Here is a 21,077-nt window from a genome sequence, read left to right as displayed (position 1 = left end):
CAATACTAATAATCTAATAATGTGGAAAATATATATATAATGATATAATAATGGATAGGGAGTACTTTTACTTTTGATACTATACTTGTTGGCTTTTGAATGCAGGATTTTTCTTTTACTTTGGAAACATTTTGATCATGATACTCATAGATATTGAACAATGATGTTCTATATCTATGATGATACTTACATTATGACGATACAGTTACACTATTACTTTAATGATCTTTTTGTATACTTTTTCCACCACTGGTTGTTGGTTGTTGTTGTTTTTAACCATTGTTAATATTTTTATCATTATTAAAAAATAAAACATCCGGTTTGTGGCGGAAGCAGCGCGTAAACCCGGAACACGTTGCTAGCTCGGCGCATGGTTGCATCAGACGGCGGAGAGGACTCATTTGGCTCTGCTGTGAATGCTAACTTAAGCTGACTTCTCTTTCAGTTTCATTCAAAGGTATGGATACATTATTAAAGACATTTTTAATAACAAGCCATTGGTTTATTATACGAGGGTTTATTACGAGTTTAAAATAATCGCTACGTTTGTAAACACGCTTAAAGCTCAGCATGCACTCACAAAAACTCGAATTAACCTCTTTGGTTTAACGTTAAGTTTATCTGATTAGCTAAAGCTAACTAGCCTGTTTGGCATGACTTTTCGTCAGCCTTTGACGGGTGGCGGAGTTTGCATCAAGTGAAACAGATAACTAACCAGCTAACACAGCCGTCGTTTGACACTTTGGAACGATGATGTAGTTCAGTATAAAATGCTGAAAATGGTTTTCATAAAGTATTACGTTTAAACCAGTTTGTTTACAAAGCTCATATCCCCTTGTTAACCTTACCGTAGATGTCACGCTATTTAACTGGTATGACAGGCAAACACACCCACTCCACCATTGTCAGGTAGTTTAAAGAATCACGTCAGGCATATTTGCACAAATCACCAGTCCATACTTCCTCTCCACCAGAGATGGCCACTCTCTACGTGTCCCCTCACCCTGATGACTTCAGGAGCCTTCTGGCTCTCATAGCTGCAGAGTTTTGTCCGTCCTCCTGCCTGCAGACCCTCACAGAGGACCCTCCTGCATCCCTGAATGCCCGCTCCAGACCGACCCTGCTGCTGGGCGCTGGGGAAGGTGACTCCGTCCTGAGCGGGGCCAGTGCTGTGGCCTGGTACCTGGCTAATCAGGGGAACAGGGCTGGTATAGATACAAAGCAGCAGAGCCAGGTGTGGCAGTGGCTCAGCTTTGCAGACAATGAACTCACCCCGGTGTCCTGTGCTGTCGTCTTCCCACTGATGGGGGTGATGGGAGTGGATAAGAAGGTGAGAGGAGTATCCAAATGCTTACTTGGACATGTGTGTTATTTTCTTGTGAGGTATTATTCTTAAATGACTCGTGTGTTCTCAGCTCCAGCAGAGTTCCCGTGCAGAGTTGATACGCGTTCTGAAGGTTCTCGATCAGGCACTGGAACCAAGAACCTTCTTGGTGGGGGAGAGCGTCACCCTGGCTGATATGGCTGTAGCTACTGCTGTTCTTCTCCCTTTCAAATATGTACGTATGTGGTGCAACACTTATCTCAGTATGTTTCTGTAGTCGGAACAATTTAGTACTGAGAAATCTCAGCCATGTTTCGCGCCTGTCAACATTTGACTGTGTTATATACCATATACCAGTCAACCATAGTCTGATTAAATTTTTTCTTTTTAGGTGTTGGAGCCATCAGACAGGAAAGTCTTGACCAATGTTACGAGATGGTTCACAACTTGCACAAATCAGCCTCAGTTCCTGAAGGTGTTGGGGAAGATCACTCTTTGTGAAAAGATGGTGCCAGTTACACCGAAAACAAATGCTGCTGCTAATGCCAGTCCTGCCGTTGATTCTGCCGATGCCACAGCTAATGGTCAGGAAGTCCTGTGCCACAGGTCATTAATATACTTTTTTTTGTGTACACAGTATTCTGATTTTCTTCATGTTTCCTCCTTCAGGTCCACCAAAGACAGAAGCCCAGCTGAAGAAGGAAGCTAAGAAGAGAGAAAAGCTGGAAAAGTTTCAGCAGAAGAAGGACATGGAGGCGAAGAAAAAGACTCAGCCACTGACAGAGGTATGGATACTTAACTTCTACAAATAGAACTTCTTGTAAGACATTGGTGCAGCTTTAAAATAAAACCTGAACATAGTCAACAATACAACTTTTTTTTTTTTTTTGCATAGGTTAAAGATCTCTTGACATCATCTGTTTTTCTCTTTTAGAAAAAGGCCAAACCGGAAAAGAAGGAGTTGGGAGTTATCACATACAGTGTTCCCACTGCTCCTGGGGAAAAAAAAGGTGATTGATCAGTGTTTTCTCTCTTGTAACAGAAGGAATGCTTGTGACATCACCATACAGTATGTGGTGTTGAAGCTTTCCCCATTCATAGCAGTCATAGCAGGTTTGTTTTGCCCCTTAGTGGTGGTGTGGGTTTTTTTATGTGAAAAAGTGACATCCGTGCATACTAGGATTGGGAATCACTAGGCATCTCATAATTTGATTTGGATGCAGAGGGCTACAATGTGACTATAAAACAATGATCGATGCATCAACATTTTTGACATCTATACACCATACTCACTTTGTGACTACTTGCTACTTTTAAAACATATCGTATTTATGATTTACTTACTACTATTACTTATTACTTTACCACTATCTTTTATTATTACAAGAAACATGAAATATGGTTTCTCGTGTTTGTTGTGTTCCCCAAATAGTTTAGTTTAGTTAGACACAACTTGGATACATTGTGGCTCTTGTCCAGATCCCTTTTCTCTTCAACTTCATAGAAGCCAAAATGCTAACATGCGCTAGCTTTTAGGCCAGGGGGAGCAGATCGGATTGTATCCCTCTGTGGTTGCTCACGCTCAGCCACCCTCACCAAAACTCAAGAAGTAGCCTAGCTAAGAACGTAAATACGACGCGCATGTCTATGTTTCACCATCTAATTGGTTCAGCCATAGGGAACGTATAGCTCGGTCTTACAAAACCGTTACAGGCGGTCATTATGTCGAGAATTGGGTTTTACATTTCCGATTATTGACTGTCTGCATTGAGACATAATCTGATTCATCTAAGAATAGATTTTTGCCCTGACCCCTTGTGCATACCCTCCATAATATGAATAGTTTTTTTTTCATGTTTTATCATGATAAGCTTCAGGTCCATATGTCAACCCTTTCTCTCTTTCTCCTCTGGTGTCAGATGTCATTAGCCCGCTTCCTGACTCCTACAGTCCTCAGTATGTGGAGGCTGCCTGGTATTCATGGTGGGAGAAACAGGGATTCTTCAAGCCTGAGTATGGGGTAAGGAAGTCCTCCCACTAACGCAATATTCACTCAACAGAAAATATCATATTTTTTATTTATCATTTCAGTCTGCAATAACATGTCTATCTCCCTCACTACATTCTACAGAGGAAGAGTATTAGTGACCAGAACCCTCGTGGCGTCTTCATGATGTGTATCCCTCCACCTAATGTGACTGGATCACTTCACCTTGGTCACGCCCTCACCAATGCCATTCAGGATTCTCTGACCAGATGGTAACTACAATTGGAATATTCTGCAGCCTGAAATTCAAAGTCATATTTTCAGTGAAACTTTTGTTGCATCATGGGATTCCTGTCTGTCTATTTCATTTGCACTTTTTGTGATTTGGACCGTGTGTTTGAATTGGTGTGCTTTCCTCTGTCCGTCCAGGCACAGGATGCTAGGGGAGACCACCTTGTGGAATCCGGGCTGTGATCACGCTGGCATCGCCACCCAGGTGGTGGTGGAAAAAAAGCTGAAGAGAGAGAGAGGTCTGAGCCGCCACGATCTGGGCAGGGAAAACTTCATCCAGGAAGTTTGGAAATGGAAGAATGAGTGAGTGAGGGAAGGAAGTAGTAGAAAGAAGGAGATGTGAGCTTTTTTTTTTTTTTTTTTTTTTTTTTAAACAATGTTTTTATTAAGATTTCAATCATAACACGGAAAGAAACACATCAGTATACAAACACGTGCCCCTCCATATACATACTTTTCCCAAGTCGCACAAACGTTTACAAATAAAAAAATATATAATATGAAATAAAATAATAGAAAAGAGTAAATAAAAAAAGAAATTAAACTAAACAATAAATATTCAAATGAAAGGCAGAACCAAATCCTCCCATATGTTATCTATAGATGCATTTTCTTTTCCAGTCAGTAATACATGTTTTCTTTTCCAAAAAGGACATAAATAAGTTCCAAATATAAACGCTTTCCGCTTACCCTTTACAAAATATGTCAACTGAACTGTGATAAATATTGGAATAAAGGCACAGGTATAACTTAGCCCCTTTGCCTTTTTAGGAAGGGAGACCGTATCTACCACCAGCTGAAGAAGCTGGGCTCCTCTCTGGACTGGGACAGAGCCTGCTTTACTATGGACCCTGTGAGTTTTCTGAAATCCCTAAACTAATGTGAATAGAATCTGAATTCCTCATTCTCATGAATATACCCATTTCTCTGTCAAGAAACTTTCCTATGCAGTCCAAGAGGCTTTTATCCGCATGCATGATGAGGGAGTGATCTACAGGAGCAAGCGGCTGGTCAACTGGTCCTGCACACTAAACTCTGCCATCTCTGACATAGAGGCAAGTATGCATCTTATTACAGTGATAAAGACCTAGGCAATTTCCAGTAAAATTCAAAAAATTATTTTTTTAATTTAAGGGGTTTAAACCTGTGCATTGGTTGAGATTTAACATTTCTTGTTGTGTGTTAAATAAATACTTTGCCTGAATGGGGGTATGCAAAGGCAAAATGAGCAAAAAATAATCCTAAAAAAGGAGAAGAAATGTTTTTAGTAAAAAAATATTGTTATACTTATACAATTCTGAATTCCCTCTTCAGTACTTAAAAAAAGTGTAATTTTGGAATTTTTAGCAAATGTTATTAAATGTTTTCAAACAGTACCTAGCCTTATGTTGTTAACCCTGCCCCTAGCCGTGTTTTGCTTGGTTAAATCTTCTGAGTGGTTTGCAGGTGGATAAGAAGGAGCTCAGTGGCAGGACTCTGTTGCCTGTGCCTGGGTACAAAGAGAAAGTGGAGTTTGGAGTGTTGGTGTCTTTCGCCTACAAGGTGGACGGATCAGGTGTGTAAGCGCATATATAGAGAGCACAATATTTTGAATAAGAGACACCTTGTGCCACTTCAGTAAAACCTTTCTTCACATTTCTCTTTCTGTTGCTTAGACGAGGAAGTGATCGTGGCAACAACTCGTATTGAGACTATGTTGGGAGACTCTGGTGTAGCTGTCCACCCTGCTGACCCCAGATATCAGCATTTGAAGGGAAAAATGGTGCTGCACCCCTTCTGTGACCGCAAGATGCCAATTGTCTCAGATGAATTTGTGGATATGAGTTTTGGAACAGGTAGGCATGGTTACAGAAAGAGACAATGTGCCTTTGGGTCTGCATTGTGCTGAGAATAAGTAATCATAACAAGTCGTTAAGCCCGGCCACTTTCCTTATAATGGCTGTTCTCTTTTTTTTTTTCCTCTCTCCCTCTGCACCATTTTCTGTCCAGGTGCTGTCAAAATTACCCCAGCCCATGACCATAATGACTACGAGGTTGGAGAGAGACACAACCTGGCCTTCATCAACATCTTGGACGAGAATGGCCTGCTCATTAACGTGCCTCCTCCCTTCCTGGTATAGTGTCTCATTATTGCCCTTCCCCCTGCAGTGTGTGCATTTGTGCCGTGACATTAAAAGTCAGGTTTCTTCACAGTTTGCTTGGTGTATTAGTTTTATGTCTTAATTTCTCATTTTTAACTATTCTGTCTGTCCCCCCAGGGCATGAAGCGTTTTGAGGCCAGGAAGGCCGTGCTGCAGGCTCTGATGGACAAAGGCCACTTTAAAGAGATCAAAGACAACCCTATGGTTGTCCCAGTCTGCAGGTAAAGTGAGGTTCATGTGTGCATAAGTAGAAGAGAGATAATTTGTGTTTTAGATCTTTTCATCCTATTAAGGATCATCCTTTAAGCCCCATTGTGATTCTACCCTATTAGTCGTTCCAAAGACATTGTGGAGCCGCTGCTGAAGCCGCAGTGGTATGTGAACTGCACAGATATGGGCAAGCAGGCTGCAGACGCTGTCAGAGAGGGACGGCTCAAAATCATTCCTGATCACCACCTCAAGACGTGGTTCAACTGGATGGACAACATCAGGTAATTATCTCTTTATTAGGGCCCGAGCACAGACAGCGGCGAAGGCCCTATTGAAACTGAAGGAATTATTTTCTGCAAATGAATTGCCTTTTTGAGGGGCTTAACATACTTTAAAAACTCACCAAAATTGGCGGTCACATCAAGCCTGGTGAAAATGTACGTATTTTAACAGTTTCGGGAATAGGTGCACAAAAATGGCTCGCTAGCACCCCATAAAAAACAGCTCCTGCAGTACGTTTGATGTAGACTCACGAAATCTGTATGCATATGTCAAGCTGTACAAAAAAGCTCATTGGAGTAATACCCTAAACCCAACAGGAAATCTGCCGTTTTGAATTGAAAGTTGTTTTTGGCCATTTCCACATGTCTACGAACTCCTCCTAGAGATTTCATCCGATCGACTTCAAATTTTGTCTGTACCATCTTAAGACCTTAGAGATGAAAAGTTATTAAAAGAAAAACTTTTCGTCATAGGGCATGGCCGTGGCAGGGCGGCCATTTTGTGCGTTTCGCCAACGAAACAGGAAGTGGGTGTAACTCAAGTGTACATTGCCCAATCAGCTCAAAAATGTTCAGGATTCATAAGAGTCCAACCATGAGGACATCTAGAGTCAGATATTTACTCAAAGTCAAGCGCCCCCTAGTGGCAACAAGAAGTAGACCTAAAAGTCAAGGTGCTATACTTTAACGAACTCCTCCTAGAGATTTCATCCGATCGACTTCAAATTTGGTGTGTGCTATCTCAAGACCTTAACCATGAAAAGTTATTAAAATCAATACTTTTTGTCGAACGGTGTGGGCGTGGCGTGGGTGGCCATTTTGAGCGTTTAGCAATCAACGAGAAAGCTGTTGTAACTCGATTGTACGTTTTCCAATCTGGACGAAATTTGCCATGATTGACAACAGTCCAGGCCTGAGGACATCTACAGGCCAATATTGACTTTTGGTCATAGCGCCCCCTGCTGGCAACAGGAAATCAGCCTTAAATGACAAACCTCATCCAATTTACATGAAACTTATGTGTGGTCTACATGTGATATTGAGCTGGCCCCTATACTCTAGCCACGCCCATGTAATCAGGCCACGTCCCCTTTCATAACTTGTGAACCGTTTAAGGTAGACTCTTGTGTGAAGTATCATTGAACTCAGCAAAGAGTTCCTTTTTCATTGGTGACGGTTTGCCCCGGCCCCTATACTTGGTACATTTGCAATACACCATCTTAAATGCTGCACACTCCACCGTGTGCGCAAATGCAGGGTCGCTTGGAGCAGCGTCCGCCTGTAACCCAGTAACCCCGTGCAAGGTGGTGCGAGGGCCCGTCCAACGCTGCTTGCGGCTTTAATTTCAAATGTGTTTCCTCTGTTTTATACTTATTCTTTATACTTCAAAATAGATCTGAGCAGTTATGGCCAACTTCATTTATGGTAGACCGTGTTATCACAGTGATACATACAGTATCTGCACTTTTGGCCATAACACTGAAAACTTGGCAGTTAAGCATTTTAAAGTTAACTTTGACGGAGGGAATATGCTAATATTCTTTTTAAAGAATGCCACAATAGTAGGGCTGCAATAACGGTTATTTTCATTATTAATTAATCCTCATATTATTTTCTTGATTATTCGCTAAATATTTTAGTCTGTAAAATGCCAGAAAATAAATTGTGAAAAAAACATCGACATTGGTCAGAACCCAAGGTGATTTCTTCTAAATGCTTGGTTTGTCAGACCAACAGTCCAAAACCTCAAAATATAATTTACTATCAGACAAGACAAAGAAAAACAGCAAATCACAACTGAGAAGCTTTAACCGGAGAATGTATGGCAGTTTTGCTCAAAAAATTATCTAAATAATGAATTGATGAAAATGGATGCCAATAGGATCAGTTAATTGATTACCCGACTAATGCAGCTTTAGAGATAGATTATTTTGCACAATCAAGTGTGTCGCGAGTCATGTTTCAGATTTCATCCATCCATCTTCCTCTCAGGGACTGGTGTATCTCTCGACAGCTGTGGTGGGGTCACCGTATTCCTGCTTACTTCATCACTGTCAACGATCCCTCTGTTAAACCAGGAGAGGTAAGATGATGCCTGTCACTATTGTCAAGGTCTGGATGCATTTAGATGACTGATAAAAGCTTTTTGCATTGCTATTCCACATTTCTTTGACTGCGTCTTTTATTCATCTACTCTTTTTATTTATTTATTTTTTTTTTTTTTCCCTCCAGGACATGGACGGTCATTACTGGATGAGTGGGAGATCGGAGGAGGAGGCCAGAGAGAAGGCTGCAAAACGCTTCAATGTGTCTGCTGACAAAATTACCCTCAGACAAGGTAAGCTTGAACACTTTTTAATTTAGCTGTCTCATTACCACACTTGTTATACAGGTTATCTAATCAGTTCATGTTTTGCTACTACACAGATTCACCTAATGTAATTAATTGTACTCCATATTCATACAGATGAGATAACTTTTGTTCCTGTGTTTCAGATGACGATGTTCTGGACACTTGGTTCTCGTCTGGCATTTTCCCCTTCTCCATCTTTGGGTGGCCTAATGAGGTAAAAGACTGAGGTTAACCACCTTTCTGCTGACACAAATGACACTTTTTGCAGTAGTTCGTAAGGATGTCTTCTGCAGTAGAAACACTGCTCTAAAACTGCAAATTGTGTAATAAAGACAAGTGTATTAACTGGAAATGCTGCCACCCAAATTCTAAGTACACTTTTACTTTGATTAATATTTGAAACTGGTTCACTGGTCAATGTACCTCTCAAAACATTCTGTATAAAATATGACTTTTTAGCAGTGTCGTCTTGTTTATGTATTTCCATCAAAAATGTGGCTATTTGGGGTCTTCCTATAGACCCAGGACCTGAATGTGTTCTACCCTGGCACCTTGCTGGAGACGGGCCATGACATCCTGTTCTTCTGGGTTGCTCGAATGGTTATGATGGGCCTCAAACTGACAGGCAAGCTGCCCTTCAAAGAGGTGAGACCAATCAACACTGCCCAAACAGGAACATAACCCAACATGATGTGATATTAGTGTTATTAGCAGGACATGACTAAGTAATGATGATGCTTTCCTTCAGGTTTATCTGCATGCAGTGGTGAGGGACGCCCATGGAAGGAAGATGAGCAAATCTTTGGGCAACGTCATTGACCCTCTGGATGTTATTACAGGGATCTCCCTCGAGGTAAAGCCAAATCACGCTTTAATGCATGTTCAGATACACAAATACATACAGTCTCTCCTCTCTCCCATTTGGGTTGTCCTTTACATGGTCACCCCACATTCATTGCTCCGCTGAGGCCCATACTCTTACGAAAGCTTTAATAAGAACCCTTTTTTTGCTTCCAACAAGCTTTTATTGAGCCATCAATCTCTTCACCAGCTGGGCGGAAACTGCTCAGTCAGACGAAGCAGACCTGTCCTCTAGAGGGCACTGAAGGACTTGTAGTGAATTGCACTTTACCCTTAATAATAAAACCCTTTTAAAGGTCCTTTCCTGCCTATTAAAACATCAAGCAGTTGAACACATTCTCAAGATGAAAAGAGAAAATTATTGAACACATTTTCTTTTCAGTGGTGACATCCCTCCTTATTTCCCATGCCCCTACCCTCTAGGGTCTTCATGCCCTTTTGATGGACAGCAACTTGGATCCAGTGGAGGTGGAAAAGGCAAAGCAGGGCCAGGCATCAGACTACCCAAATGGCATCCCAGAGTGCGGCACAGATGCTCTCCGGTTCGCCCTGTGTGCCTACACTGGCCAAGGTGAACTCATTTTTCTTTTTTGTTTGTTTACTTTCTCCTTTTGTTGTGCCTCCATTGGCCAACAGCCTGGATCTCAACCTTGACTACATCAAATCTATCAAAACACTGCATTACAATCAGTAAGTACAAGGTCAGTTGTTACGAAAGCAATCTATTTTAATATACACTGAAATGATCCTGTATTCCGGTGTGTGTCTTTCAGGTAGGGATATCAACCTGGATGTCAACCGCATCCTGGGTTACCGTCACTTCTGCAACAAACTGTGGAATGCTGTGAAGTTTGCCATGAAGACGCTGGGAGACAACTTTGTACCATCAGAGAAAGCCCAGGTGAGACCGGGGGAAAAAATGAAGGACAAAGAGAACATAAACAAGCACTGCTCCATGCTGATTTATATTCATCCAATGACGCGCGCACCATATTTTGACCATGTAACTGTTTAGCAAAACAGTTTTTTTTTTTGCTACCATTATTTGTCTGGGGGTTGGTTTTACCCCTTTGCTGCCCTGCTTTGTATTCATAAACGTGTACACATTGACATTTGGGAGGTACCCTGTTCACGAGTCATGTTAACTGAATCTCTTCCTCTTTTACACTTCATCCAATCCCCCTCAGTTGTGTGGAGAGGAGAGTGTATCAGACAGGTGGATTCTGTCTCGACTGAGTGCTGCTGTTGGTCTCTGTGATGCTGGCTTCAAGGCCTATGACTTCCCAACCATCACGACCGCCATCTACAACTTCTGGCTGTACGAGCTCTGTGATGTCTACCTGGTAAGAACCTTTGAGACCACTGAGCAGCCCAGGTCCCTTCATCTAAAATAGATTATGTGAGTGCATGTAAAAAGTTAATGTTGTTGCAGAAGACTTGGTGCCAAACCTGTTCCCTCCCACTCTTCTTGTCCTCCAGGAAAGTGTGAAACCAGTGTTCAATAAAGCAGAGGAAGACAGCGCCAGCCAGAGACAGGCCCTGGTGTGCAGACAAACCCTTTACAGCTGTTTAGATGTCGGTCTGCGCCTTCTTTCTCCTATTATGCCCTTCGTCAGTGAGGAGCTCTACCAGAGGTTACCACGACGACGACCTCAGAGTGATCCCCCCAGCATTAGTGTCACACCCTACCCTAATACAGAGGAGGTGAGACAAGGAAAGGGTAAATGAGGATGTACAGGGGGCGCCTGGGTAGCTCACCTGCTAGAGCGCGCACCCATATACAGAGGCTCAGTCCTCGGCGCAGCGGCCGCAGGTCCGACTCCGACCTGAGGCCCTTTTGCTGCTTGTCATTCCCTTATCTCTCCCCTTTCATGTCTAAGCTGTCCTGTCATTATAAATGCCTAAAAATGGCCCAAAAAACAAAAACAAAAGAGGATGTACAAATGACTGCACGGGTCAACTTTTTTGTAAAGTTGCAGTTTCAGATATTGTGAGAGGATGAACGTGGCTTATTTAAAATTATACTCACCAAAGTTCATTTTTGGGTGATGCTCTCCTTCTGTTTGTGAGCAATATGTTTTTTTGTGCCTTGTTGTAGTTCTGCTGGCACAGTGAGGAGGTCGACCGTGACATGGAGTTCGTAATGACTGTGATCAAGACGATCAGGTCGCTGAGGGCCGACTACAACCTGACCAAGACCAGAGCTGACTGTAAGATGACAAACACAAACTAAATCATTACAGTTACTCTAAAATAAATCTTGGTATGAGGCCAACTATTCATCATCTTAATTAGAAAAGGGACTTTTAATTATTTGTCAACCTGGGTGTAATCGTCATACTTAATCATGTTTGTACATTGTTACTATGGTCTATGATAGCACTTTGCTCACAACCGCTTAGTACATTTACTTTAGTACTAGTTAAGTACAATTTGGAGGTGCTTGAGTATTTCCATTTTATGATACTTCTACACTACTACAGTTTAAAGGGAATATGGTACTTTTTATCCCGCAACGTTCATCTGTGATGTTTACTTTTCAGATTAAGAAAGAGGAAAAAAAGTGGTTCCCAACCTTTTTTACACCTCTTACATAAAATCTCATTTTATATCTATTATTTTTTTTAAATAAACAGAAGGACTTCATCTGTTTCTGTTCACACTTAATTGTTTCAACCACAGATGGTATTGAATCCTGAATGCATCTTTTCAACAAATTATCATTTATGATGCCTAAACTTCGATTTGCCCATTTGTCTCCCAGGCTACCTCCAGTGCATAGACTCTGCGACCGTGTCCCTGGTGCAGAAGTACAGTCTGCAGATTCAGACCTTGTCTTATTCTCAGGCCGTCATTCCTGTGACAGGCAACCAGCCTGTCCCAGGAGGCTGTGCTGTGGCTATCGCCTCTGACAGATGTACTGTCAACCTTATGCTCAAGGTGAGGGCGGGGTAATCTGTTCAATTTTGTTTGGTTTCTTTCCATCACTCTACCCAAGACCTGATGTGTAAATACATTAGTTCTGGTGATTTGTTTTAGCGTCCTTGGACACATTGTGTTGATGCATTAACTTGCATGCATACTACTTGTTCTTAAAGTTGCAAAACATTGTGAATTCACTGGTTCTGTTTTGACAGATTACATGACTACCTGAATAGTCTAAGAGAATGAATGCACCTCACCTAGTTGGTAATCATGCTAGGAATCTTTTAAACTAGGTCTCCTCCACTTGAATTTGATTTTAGTGTTTCTTCTGTTCCTCCTTTACTGACCTAAAATAACAAGATCATAATTTACAACTGTAGTCCTTGTCTTCACTTCACCTTTAAATCTCCCAGGGTCTCATTGATGTGGAGAAGGAAGTGACTAAGCTGATGACAAAGAAAGGTGACTTGGAGAAACAGATGGAGAAGATGAGAGAGAAAATGGCAAAGAGTGACTACAAGGAGAAGGTGCCAGTGAAGGTGCAAGAGCAGGATGCTGATAAGGTGGGAAAAAGAAATTGACTCACAGGGTTTCTCATGGTGTGAGATGTGAATTTCTGGTAAATAATTACTTTCTTTTCTCCACAGCTACGGCAGAGTCAAACTGAACTTGAAAAAGTAAAAGAAGCCATGGACAACTTCAGGAAAATGATGTGACTTGCCCTTAGCATTATGTAAATCAGGAGTTATTTCCACATTTGTCAATGTAATTTTAATATTAATTTTCCAAATTGATTGTAGTACGAAGGGAATTCAATAAAGCTCTTATGACAGACAATAAGTCTTCAGCAGTGTATTGTTCGAAGGCACTCTATTAATCTAAGTCTCTCGTATATCTGTGCAATTTGTTGAACACTTGTATCAAGTACTGAGCAAATGAATTCAGTCCCTTATGTCAAACATTTTATTCAGCATATTTAATGGAACATGTAAGAGCAAGATCATGTTAGGATACAGCTTTGTTCATAAAGATAGTGTCCACATAAAAGAAATAAACCTGAAAAGCTTTTACATTTTGGCTGCATTTAAATTATTTAAAATACTAAAACTATTAAGATTGTTTTATAATATTTAAATTGTAGCAATGTATTCCTACTTATACTTGCTTCTTTACAAATACAGCCAAAGAGGGGAATGATGGAAGGAGTGAGGGATGGCTTTTATGCATTTACATAAAATGCATCTTTTCTTTCTCTCTTTTTCTTTTAGAAGACTAACATTGAAAAGTATGAATAAAAAGCTCAAAAGAAAAGATGTACCATATTTTACAGGTTTATGGGAGGGGGAAGTAGACCAGATCTTGCCAGATGCCACCACAGCAACACTATACAATTGGCAAATGAATCTGTCTTGGAAAAAATCTGCAGCAAAATCACTAATGCATTCACACCATGCCAGGAACACGCTCTTTTGACCACAGGCCATCCACATCCTCACTGCTTGTTTTCTCTCATCCATCCATCTTCCTTTACAGTCTCCAGGGTGAGTGGAACTCAGAGGCGGGGAGAGGAGTGCAGTGTGTCGTTTCAAAGTTTCGCATGTACTTCCGTGCCTGGGAGAGAGAAAAGACAGGGATGGAGGAGGAATGGAGAATGAGGTGTGGGAGGGCGATGAACAAAAAGTGCAGAACTTGATTACATTAGGTTCAGTCTTTCTGGCTCAGTGCCTTACAAATCTCTGCCATCTCTTAAGGATTTACACAGGTGAATAAAGCCTAATTCAGAAGGAATTACAGAGGGAGGAAAAGCATAGCATTAGCTGTAATTGATGGCACTGCTCTTGTTTGATGTTATAAATGACTTCAATAAGCTGAGCGCGGTGAAATATATTACAGCAGTCAACCTGAGAGCACAGGTGAGCTGGTTACTATGGCGACCAGAATAGTGTTCCTCAGTGGTAATGATGTCTGAATAGCTGTGATGTGTTTTTTCAGAGTGCGAGAGAAAGGGGGACGGTAAGCCAACCTTAAAACAGGAAAATGGTGCTTATTGGAGAAAAGGAAATTACTTTGTATCCTGACTTGGAGCGGTGCGATAAAGACAACAGGTGGCTGAAGAAAGAGCTGCACACACTGAGATTGAGTGCATGGATAACAAATGATTATTTCCTTACCAAGAAAAGAGCCAGCTGCCGCCTTCCCTCCAGAGTCATATCCTCACCTGGTAACATATATACATACAGTGTGTGTGAGGCCATGTAAAAGTACTTTGAGATGTATAATGTATGTACGAGGGTAGTACTGTGTGCAGTTTATTTGCCTTGTAAATGTGAAATGACCCAGGGGCTTACCAACACTCCATGGAAACAAAACATCTCTGTCTGCCTGATACGACTGCAGCACAGACACACACCAGTCATCGTCCACCTCGTAGCCACTGTACACAGATGCTGCAGAGAAAGAGTGAGCTGGCATTACACACAGCTGTTATAATACCAACTTACTACACACACGTTCAAATCCTAAATGTAGATATACACATCTTTTTCTTCAGTACAATAAGTTATATTGTAATTTACACAAAAGGCAACTGAAAAGTGCCCAACACTTGTGAAAATGGTAGTCACACATACCTTCTTCTAAGGGATTGGAGGATCCCAACCATTGTCTGACAACTCTAACCCCTTCATCTGTCATTATTTTTGGATACCTAGGCAGGGAAATGATATCACCACTTATATATGCGTCCAAAGTTCAAAATACATTGATCGTATCCAGCAAGGAGAATACCAACCTGAATTGTAGCAGTTTGAGCAGGAGGTCGTTGCCTCTGTTAGACATGACATCCTCTGGACCCCTGTAATATGCAGTGTACATCTTAATATTATATAGTGTTACTGAGTAGGCTAGTAAATGCTTCCTGTTGCCTCTGCATTAACTAGCGAGGCACTTAACCCTCACTGACCATACTGACAATAACCGTGTTGTAAACAGTTAATTCAAGTGCTGGGTAGTTTTCTGGTGTGAATATGTGTTTCTATAATTATGTATTTGCTTATATAACTATGGTGTAAGATATAGTGCTAAAATGTTATGCAGAAGCTGGCATGCCATTTGACATGCATCTACTGTTTATATAGAACAATGATGATGACAATAATTATGTCCCACTTAACTTACTAACTGTAACAATGAACTCAACTTTTAATCACATTTTTCTGAATTCAACATCCTATTTCAACCAATTTCCTGCTAACATCATGCATGTGTAAACCCAATGGAAAGTAATCCTGCTATACTACACACAGAGATTTTAAAATGGACTGTGGGGACTCACGTCGTGGTGATGATCTCATCTCTGGTCCTCCTGATGAGCAGGACTGGTCCCTGATATCTGGAGGAAGAGAAGGAGTTGTGTTAATCATCAGCCACATCACTGCCAGCTACACCAACAATAACAACAAAAAAGGTTAGTTTCACAATTACACTCCAATATGTTGTGTAATGTTCAATGATGCAGACTTTTCTGATTAGTGACACTATAAATAGACTGCCCCACTCACTTGAGAAGCTGCTCAGCGTTGTTGAGGTTCATGTACTGCCTAACTGTGTGCTGTACCAACGGTCCTAAGGGAGAACAAAGATATTTCAGTTGCTCAAACAAAGTTCCCTGCTGCAACAATTAATAAATGTATGACCTTCAACCCCTAGGACTCACTCCAGCTGTCTGGCATGACCTTGAGGGCCAGAGGAAGGAGGTCATCGAAGGAGGCGTCCAACACTACAGACTGGATCTCTGGGTATGACATCACTGCCCAACTGGCTGACAAAGGGAATGGAGAGATAGAGGGATAAGCAGAACCAGGAAGGAAGGACTAAAAAACATGATTCACATGTATAGCATAGTGCCCATCATGTATTGTCCTGGTCTTTGGGTACCTGTGAATCCTCCTATAGACCAAGCATATACGACAATGTCGGTGAGCTGGAAGCCGAGTTTGTGGATCGCAAACTGGATCACTACATCCATGGCGTTGGCCTCATTCTGGGGGAATGGCACTCCCTGGCAGAAAGATGCAGTAAAAAAGCAATATCCCTGCATTATTAAACATAACAGCAACACTCAACCCACCTTAAAAAAACATGCACAGATTTAGAATGTTTCATTTTACTCAAGTGCTGGATCGTACTTAGCCTCCTGTGCAATGCTGTCAAACTGAAACCAGAATTTCGACATGCCGTTGTTTTCCACTGTGTTGTTTGTCAGGACTATGTGAAGCACAGCCATGCACTGTAAGCTAATGCTAGTTTAAAGATATAGTACCAAATCTGAAAATAATGCTTACTGTACTGCCTCCAAAGCCAGGGTGGTTCCAGCCCAGCACAGAGTAGCCACCTACAGAGCACATCAACACAAGATTTAACTGCAGTATAATTGAAATACAACAATTTCATTCGGTGCTAGAGCATTATAACATATATTGACTCTTGTGAAGTACTGGATTCCTCACCCTCCAGTGGAGTGTTCATGCAGCCCACCTCATAGAAGCCTGCGTTCCCCTCACAGCAGATGACCTGTGGCAGAAATCATACATTTCAAGAGCTACCCGTAGTGTGACTGATGTGACACGAGTTTTGTTGGACCCTGGAACAAGCCCAAGACGCAAAAACAACATATCGATCCAGACACTAACCAGGGTCTGGCCATTCTGTCCCCCGTCTCTCCTCCGATCCACAAACATTGTGTCAATGTCATTGCCATCGCAGGCCACAAGCTTGTTCCTTTGGCCGTCAAACTGTGACAAAATGTAGGAAAATCGACAGAGAATGATGATCGTTATGTATTGAAGTCAGTATAGACAGTTAAGACAGCAAGTGTGTGGTTGTTGTTTTTTTTTTTACCTCTTCTATTAACCTAGCCTGGCCTTGCAGAAGCATGGGCCTCATGGCTTTCTGCAGTAAACCTACAGAGCCAGGGTACAGCATCCTCCTCCCAAATGAGTGGGCAATAAGAAAACTGGAGAGGAAGACAATATATTTGATGACACTGTAGCGACATTGGACAAATACTTTATAAATTCCTGGAAAAATGAGAATGAATAGGGGGGATATAAGATGCAAACCTACTATAAAGCAGACTGTATCTATCCCCTGTGATACTAGTAACAAATCTGCAGTGTCGTCCTGCAGTCATGCAGAGTCTTCATTTTTGGATGGTGCTGCATATACTGCATTTACCTGATGATGTGGCATGGTAGAGTGCGCACAGAGTTGAGGACACTGTCTGCTGCTCCTCTTAGTCTGGGCTCTGGCTTTAGCAGAGAAACACCAGCCTTGGATAGTTTTCTGTCAAACACAGAGTCAAAGGCTTACAATGAAACAGATGAGCCCCAAAACATTTGACATCACTGGGTGCATTTATTCAGTGCTTTGGGTGCATGTATTCATCATTTAATTTCACGTATTTATTCATTTATAAAGGACAATGCACATTAATCAACGTTTCTGTGAATGCGCCAGTGTTAGCCAGCTGGCTAATTTGTCTAATAATGAACTGACCTTGATTGGACTAGAATTGCAGCAAACATGTCAATTTCAAATGGCAATAAAATAGAAGACACTTACGGACTGCTGACTTCTGTCCAGCTGAAATCCGAAGGCCAGCACGAGAAGTCAAAGTCATAGCACCTTAGATTTTTCTACATGAAAAGCACAAACAAAAAAGTAGATAAGTTTGATGTATTAATATGGATACCTACAAACACATGATTAATTATTATTTTGTCCCCTTATTCCCCCCAAAATGGTCATACTAATACCAACAGCAAATCCTGATGAACAGCACTTGTATCAAGTTGCCATGACCTCACCTTGGTTGCTGGTGTGTGATTTTTCTTGGTTTCTTCAAGAATGGAGATAAACTGAAGATACTCAGAGTTTTTCCATCTCCCCCACCCTGGGGGAGAGAATGAAGGAAGAAATAAAGAGAGGGAGGGAGGGAGGGAGGAAGGGAAAGAGGAAGGAAAGAAGAAATACAGCAACAACAGAGAGAGATATAGGCTGAGTACACATGAAACACAAATAACATTTTGCTGCAAAGCCTTGAGGATGTGTTTAGTATGCTTTGGGGGTGTAAACCTTATGCAACTGTCTCAATGTTAATGAAATCTTATTGGCATGCGGAATATACAGCATATGTTATGATATCATAAAGATGAATTAATTGAATTAGTCATCGCCTGCCAGTCAGTTGAAATATGTAGCCTCACCTCTAAGACAGGCCACTCCTAGAAGACACACCAGCACTGTTCCCACATACTGACTCACTGGAATCAGCTTACTGCTGCAGATGTAACCTAAAAATACACAAAGCAACAGTGACTTCTCTTTCCCTGCTAGATCTGAGCCTCATTAACAGGCACCAACACAAAGATTCACAGTAGGACAACTACCCTACAACGATATGCATAAATCAATATCAGAAGCTCAATCATACACTATGGAGTAGCACACAATCTCAAGCAATTAACTTCTGTTGCGGCAGTCTGACTGGATGATTCAGTTGATTAACTTTATATTAATCCCACTTGTAGAGAACATCACACCCAGTGGCAGTTTTTCTTCCTTAATGGAAGGATAAATGTCATCTAGAAAAAAATACATATTATGACATTTGTCACTGCCAAACATTCTGAGAAAGACTTCTGCTGAAACATGTGAAGCTCATATTTTACAGTATCCACAATAAGAAAAAAAAAGAAAAGTGTTTTAAAAGTGCTCATATATATATATATATATATATATATATACATACATACACACACACACACACACACACACACACTTCATGAAACCACATTCTTTATATTTCTCAACCAATTTCTTTTTTTTTTTTTTTCATTTAATGTGATGATTGTTTTTACATTTAATTGATGATCTTCATATATCTTGTTTTGTCCAACCAATAGTCCAAAACCAAAACTATTCAATTTACAACACTATAAAATAGAGAAAAAGCATCAAATCCTCAAATTTGCGACACTGGAACCAGAGATTATGTGCCGTTATCCCTTAATAAGTAACTTATAAAAATTGTTTCTTATTCATTTTCAGTTGATCAACAAATCAACAAACATTTCACCTCTGGTCTTAACTGCAGTAAGTAGTGGAGAATAAATAAGTCTCACTGTGTTTTCCATCAAACATAATTCTTACATCCTACCTTTCCTGTACAGATAGCAGATGAGAAGAGGAGAGCTGTAGTAAGACAGAGACCACAGTGCTGAAGCCTGGACAGAGAAAAGAAAATTTATATAGCACATTTCAGCAACAAGTCAATTCAAAGTACTTTACATAAAACGCATTAAAAGCATTGAGGCAAAATGCAAAAGAAACACACTACAAAAGGACATGTAAATACAATTAAAAACGGTAATTAAAGAGTAAAAAGAATAGGAAATAAAAAGTTGAAATAGAATACGATAGGTTTAAAATACAAGAATAAATGTTACAGTGCAGTGTAGGAAATTTATAATTGTTTGATTTAATAAAATAGCAGCAGCAAACAGAAAAGTCTTCAGTCTATTTAAAAGAACAGAGAGTTGCAGCGGACAGTTTTCTGGGAGTTAGCCTAATGTTTGTTCCAGATATGTGGGGCATAAAAACTGAATGCTGCTTTTCAATGTTTAGTTTTGATTCTGGGGACAGAGAGTATGTACTGTCCCAGACAACCATGAGAGGTCTGGATGGTTCATAATGTAGCAGAAGATCAGAAATGTATTTTGGGCCTAAACTATTCAGTGCTTTAGAAACCAACAGTAGTATTTTGAAATCCAGCCAGTGTAAAGACCTCAGAACTGAAATGAACTTTACTTGACAGAACCTCTTAATCTTTTCAATACAGTATTATCAATCATACTGACCCAACCGATGATGCTGTCAGTGTGTTTCTCCAGACTCCTGGGTTGGTAGGTCCATCCCTGCTGTGAGAGAACATGTTGTTCATTACGTGAGCACTGGTGCTAACGTCTGCCTTTCAGATAGCTAACGTTAGATAGCTAGCTAGTAGCACTGACTGTCAGCCATTTAAAGAGACAGGGTGATATATATTCCAGCTACACACCGTCTTTACAGTGGCTCTGTTAAAATTAACATGCATGCTTTTTCTTATTATTCGTTTTCTGTTCAGCTTCTATTTTTTCTTCTCCCGTTTTGGCAAAGTTTCCTTTCACCTAATGTCAATGACAAAAACAGTGTATGAGGCTTCAGTTAGACTGGCTGTCACTGTGACGGTGAAACAAAAAGTACATGAACATGAAGACAAGCGTATTGATGTGCGGCTGGCATTTCATTCATTTACAAATTGTCACCCCGGCAGTGACGGCAGGGTTTCAATAACAAACATCTGACACTTCCGGGGACGTAGTCCGAGCTACATCTATGCTAAGACATTAAATACTGCTGTTTTCGCAGTCAGCTGTTCTCAAACAAATGCGAAACATTGTAAATATCCCTACCCTTCTCCCGCCCCTGCCTTCAGGTCGAGACTGGTCCGGTGAACGGTGAATTCGTTGTAAATGAGGCCCTAAAATACAGCGAAGCAACATCCAGCCAGCCATTCTTCCACTACGAGGACTACGGAAGCCTGCACTGATCAGAAGTCTCAAAGGCGAAAGCGCTTAGAAATTAGTTGAAAAAATGTTTTGCA

General features: G+C 41.0%; 2 protein-coding genes across 4 annotated transcripts; one reads left to right on the top strand and one right to left on the bottom strand.

The window, feature by feature from the left end:
• Positions 1 to 350: 350 nt before the first annotated feature.
• vars1 (valyl-tRNA synthetase 1) lies at positions 351 to 13,250 on the top strand. 2 transcript variants are annotated; one of them, XM_036006092.1, is made up of 29 exons: positions 351 to 457; positions 975 to 1,330; positions 1,416 to 1,559; positions 1,716 to 1,908; positions 1,994 to 2,109; positions 2,259 to 2,334; positions 3,244 to 3,344; positions 3,456 to 3,583; positions 3,741 to 3,905; positions 4,374 to 4,455; positions 4,538 to 4,657; positions 5,049 to 5,157; positions 5,258 to 5,437; positions 5,592 to 5,716; positions 5,861 to 5,964; positions 6,076 to 6,234; positions 8,227 to 8,317; positions 8,467 to 8,572; positions 8,731 to 8,801; positions 9,107 to 9,232; positions 9,336 to 9,440; positions 9,872 to 10,019; positions 10,222 to 10,349; positions 10,636 to 10,791; positions 10,928 to 11,152; positions 11,547 to 11,658; positions 12,213 to 12,388; positions 12,787 to 12,936; positions 13,021 to 13,089. In XM_036006092.1, exons 2-29 carry the CDS (start codon positions 977 to 979, stop codon positions 13,087 to 13,089), a joined length of 3,819 nt encoding a protein of 1,272 aa, XP_035861985.1. In that variant the 5' UTR covers positions 351 to 457; positions 975 to 976. The 2 variants fall into 2 exon arrangements, with proteins under 2 accessions (XP_035861985.1, XP_031155569.1); XM_031299709.2 differs by lacking the exon at positions 351 to 457 and having other exon boundaries at positions 977 to 1,330; positions 13,021 to 13,250.
• Positions 13,251 to 13,322: 72 nt separating this feature from the next.
• abhd16a (abhydrolase domain containing 16A, phospholipase) lies at positions 13,323 to 21,035 on the bottom strand. 2 transcript variants are annotated; one of them, XM_031299711.2, is made up of 20 exons: positions 20,887 to 21,035; positions 20,293 to 20,349; positions 19,593 to 19,659; positions 18,640 to 18,726; positions 18,241 to 18,326; positions 17,996 to 18,069; positions 17,609 to 17,716; positions 17,273 to 17,387; positions 17,065 to 17,166; positions 16,882 to 16,945; positions 16,717 to 16,766; positions 16,310 to 16,433; positions 16,089 to 16,193; positions 15,934 to 15,997; positions 15,708 to 15,764; positions 15,165 to 15,227; positions 15,004 to 15,080; positions 14,722 to 14,820; positions 14,545 to 14,591; positions 13,323 to 13,984 (listed from the first exon to the last, which is right to left on the bottom strand). In XM_031299711.2, exons 1-20 carry the CDS (start codon positions 20,986 to 20,988, stop codon positions 13,901 to 13,903), a joined length of 1,632 nt encoding a protein of 543 aa, XP_031155571.1. In that variant the 5' UTR covers positions 20,989 to 21,035; the 3' UTR covers positions 13,323 to 13,900. The 2 variants fall into 2 exon arrangements, with proteins under 2 accessions (XP_031155571.1, XP_031155570.1); XM_031299710.2 differs by having other exon boundaries at positions 20,293 to 20,352; positions 20,887 to 21,031.
• Between the last annotated feature and the right edge of the window lie 42 nt (positions 21,036 to 21,077).

This window comes from Sander lucioperca, chromosome 10, assembly GCF_008315115.2.
Source record: "Sander lucioperca isolate FBNREF2018 chromosome 10, SLUC_FBN_1.2, whole genome shotgun sequence".
NCBI lineage: Eukaryota > Metazoa > Chordata > Actinopteri > Perciformes > Percidae > Sander > Sander lucioperca.
Note: the sequence above shows the minus strand (reverse complement) of the source record. Positions and strands in the feature narration are given on the sequence as shown.

Coding starts and splice junctions, on each gene's coding strand:
- vars1 (XM_031299709.2), top strand. CDS start 977: ATGGCCACTCTCTACGTGTCCCCTCACCCTGATGACTTCAGGAGCCTT. Junction 5,717..5,860: donor ACGTGCCTCCTCCCTTCCTG/GTATAGTGTCTC, acceptor CTGTCCCCCCAG/GGCATGAAGCGTTTTGAGGC. Junction 8,573..8,730: donor CAAAATTACCCTCAGACAAG/GTAAGCTTGAAC, acceptor CCTGTGTTTCAG/ATGACGATGTTCTGGACACT.
- abhd16a (XM_031299710.2), bottom strand. CDS start 20,988: ATGGCTGGCTGGATGTTGCTTCGCTGTATTTTAGGGCCTCATTTACAA. Junction 20,353..20,886: donor AAGGCAGGGGCGGGAGAAGG/GTAGGGATATTT, acceptor GTTCTCTCACAG/CAGGGATGGACCTACCAACC. Junction 15,228..15,707: donor GATGAGATCATCACCACGAC/GTGAGTCCCCAC, acceptor TGCATATTACAG/GGGTCCAGAGGATGTCATGT.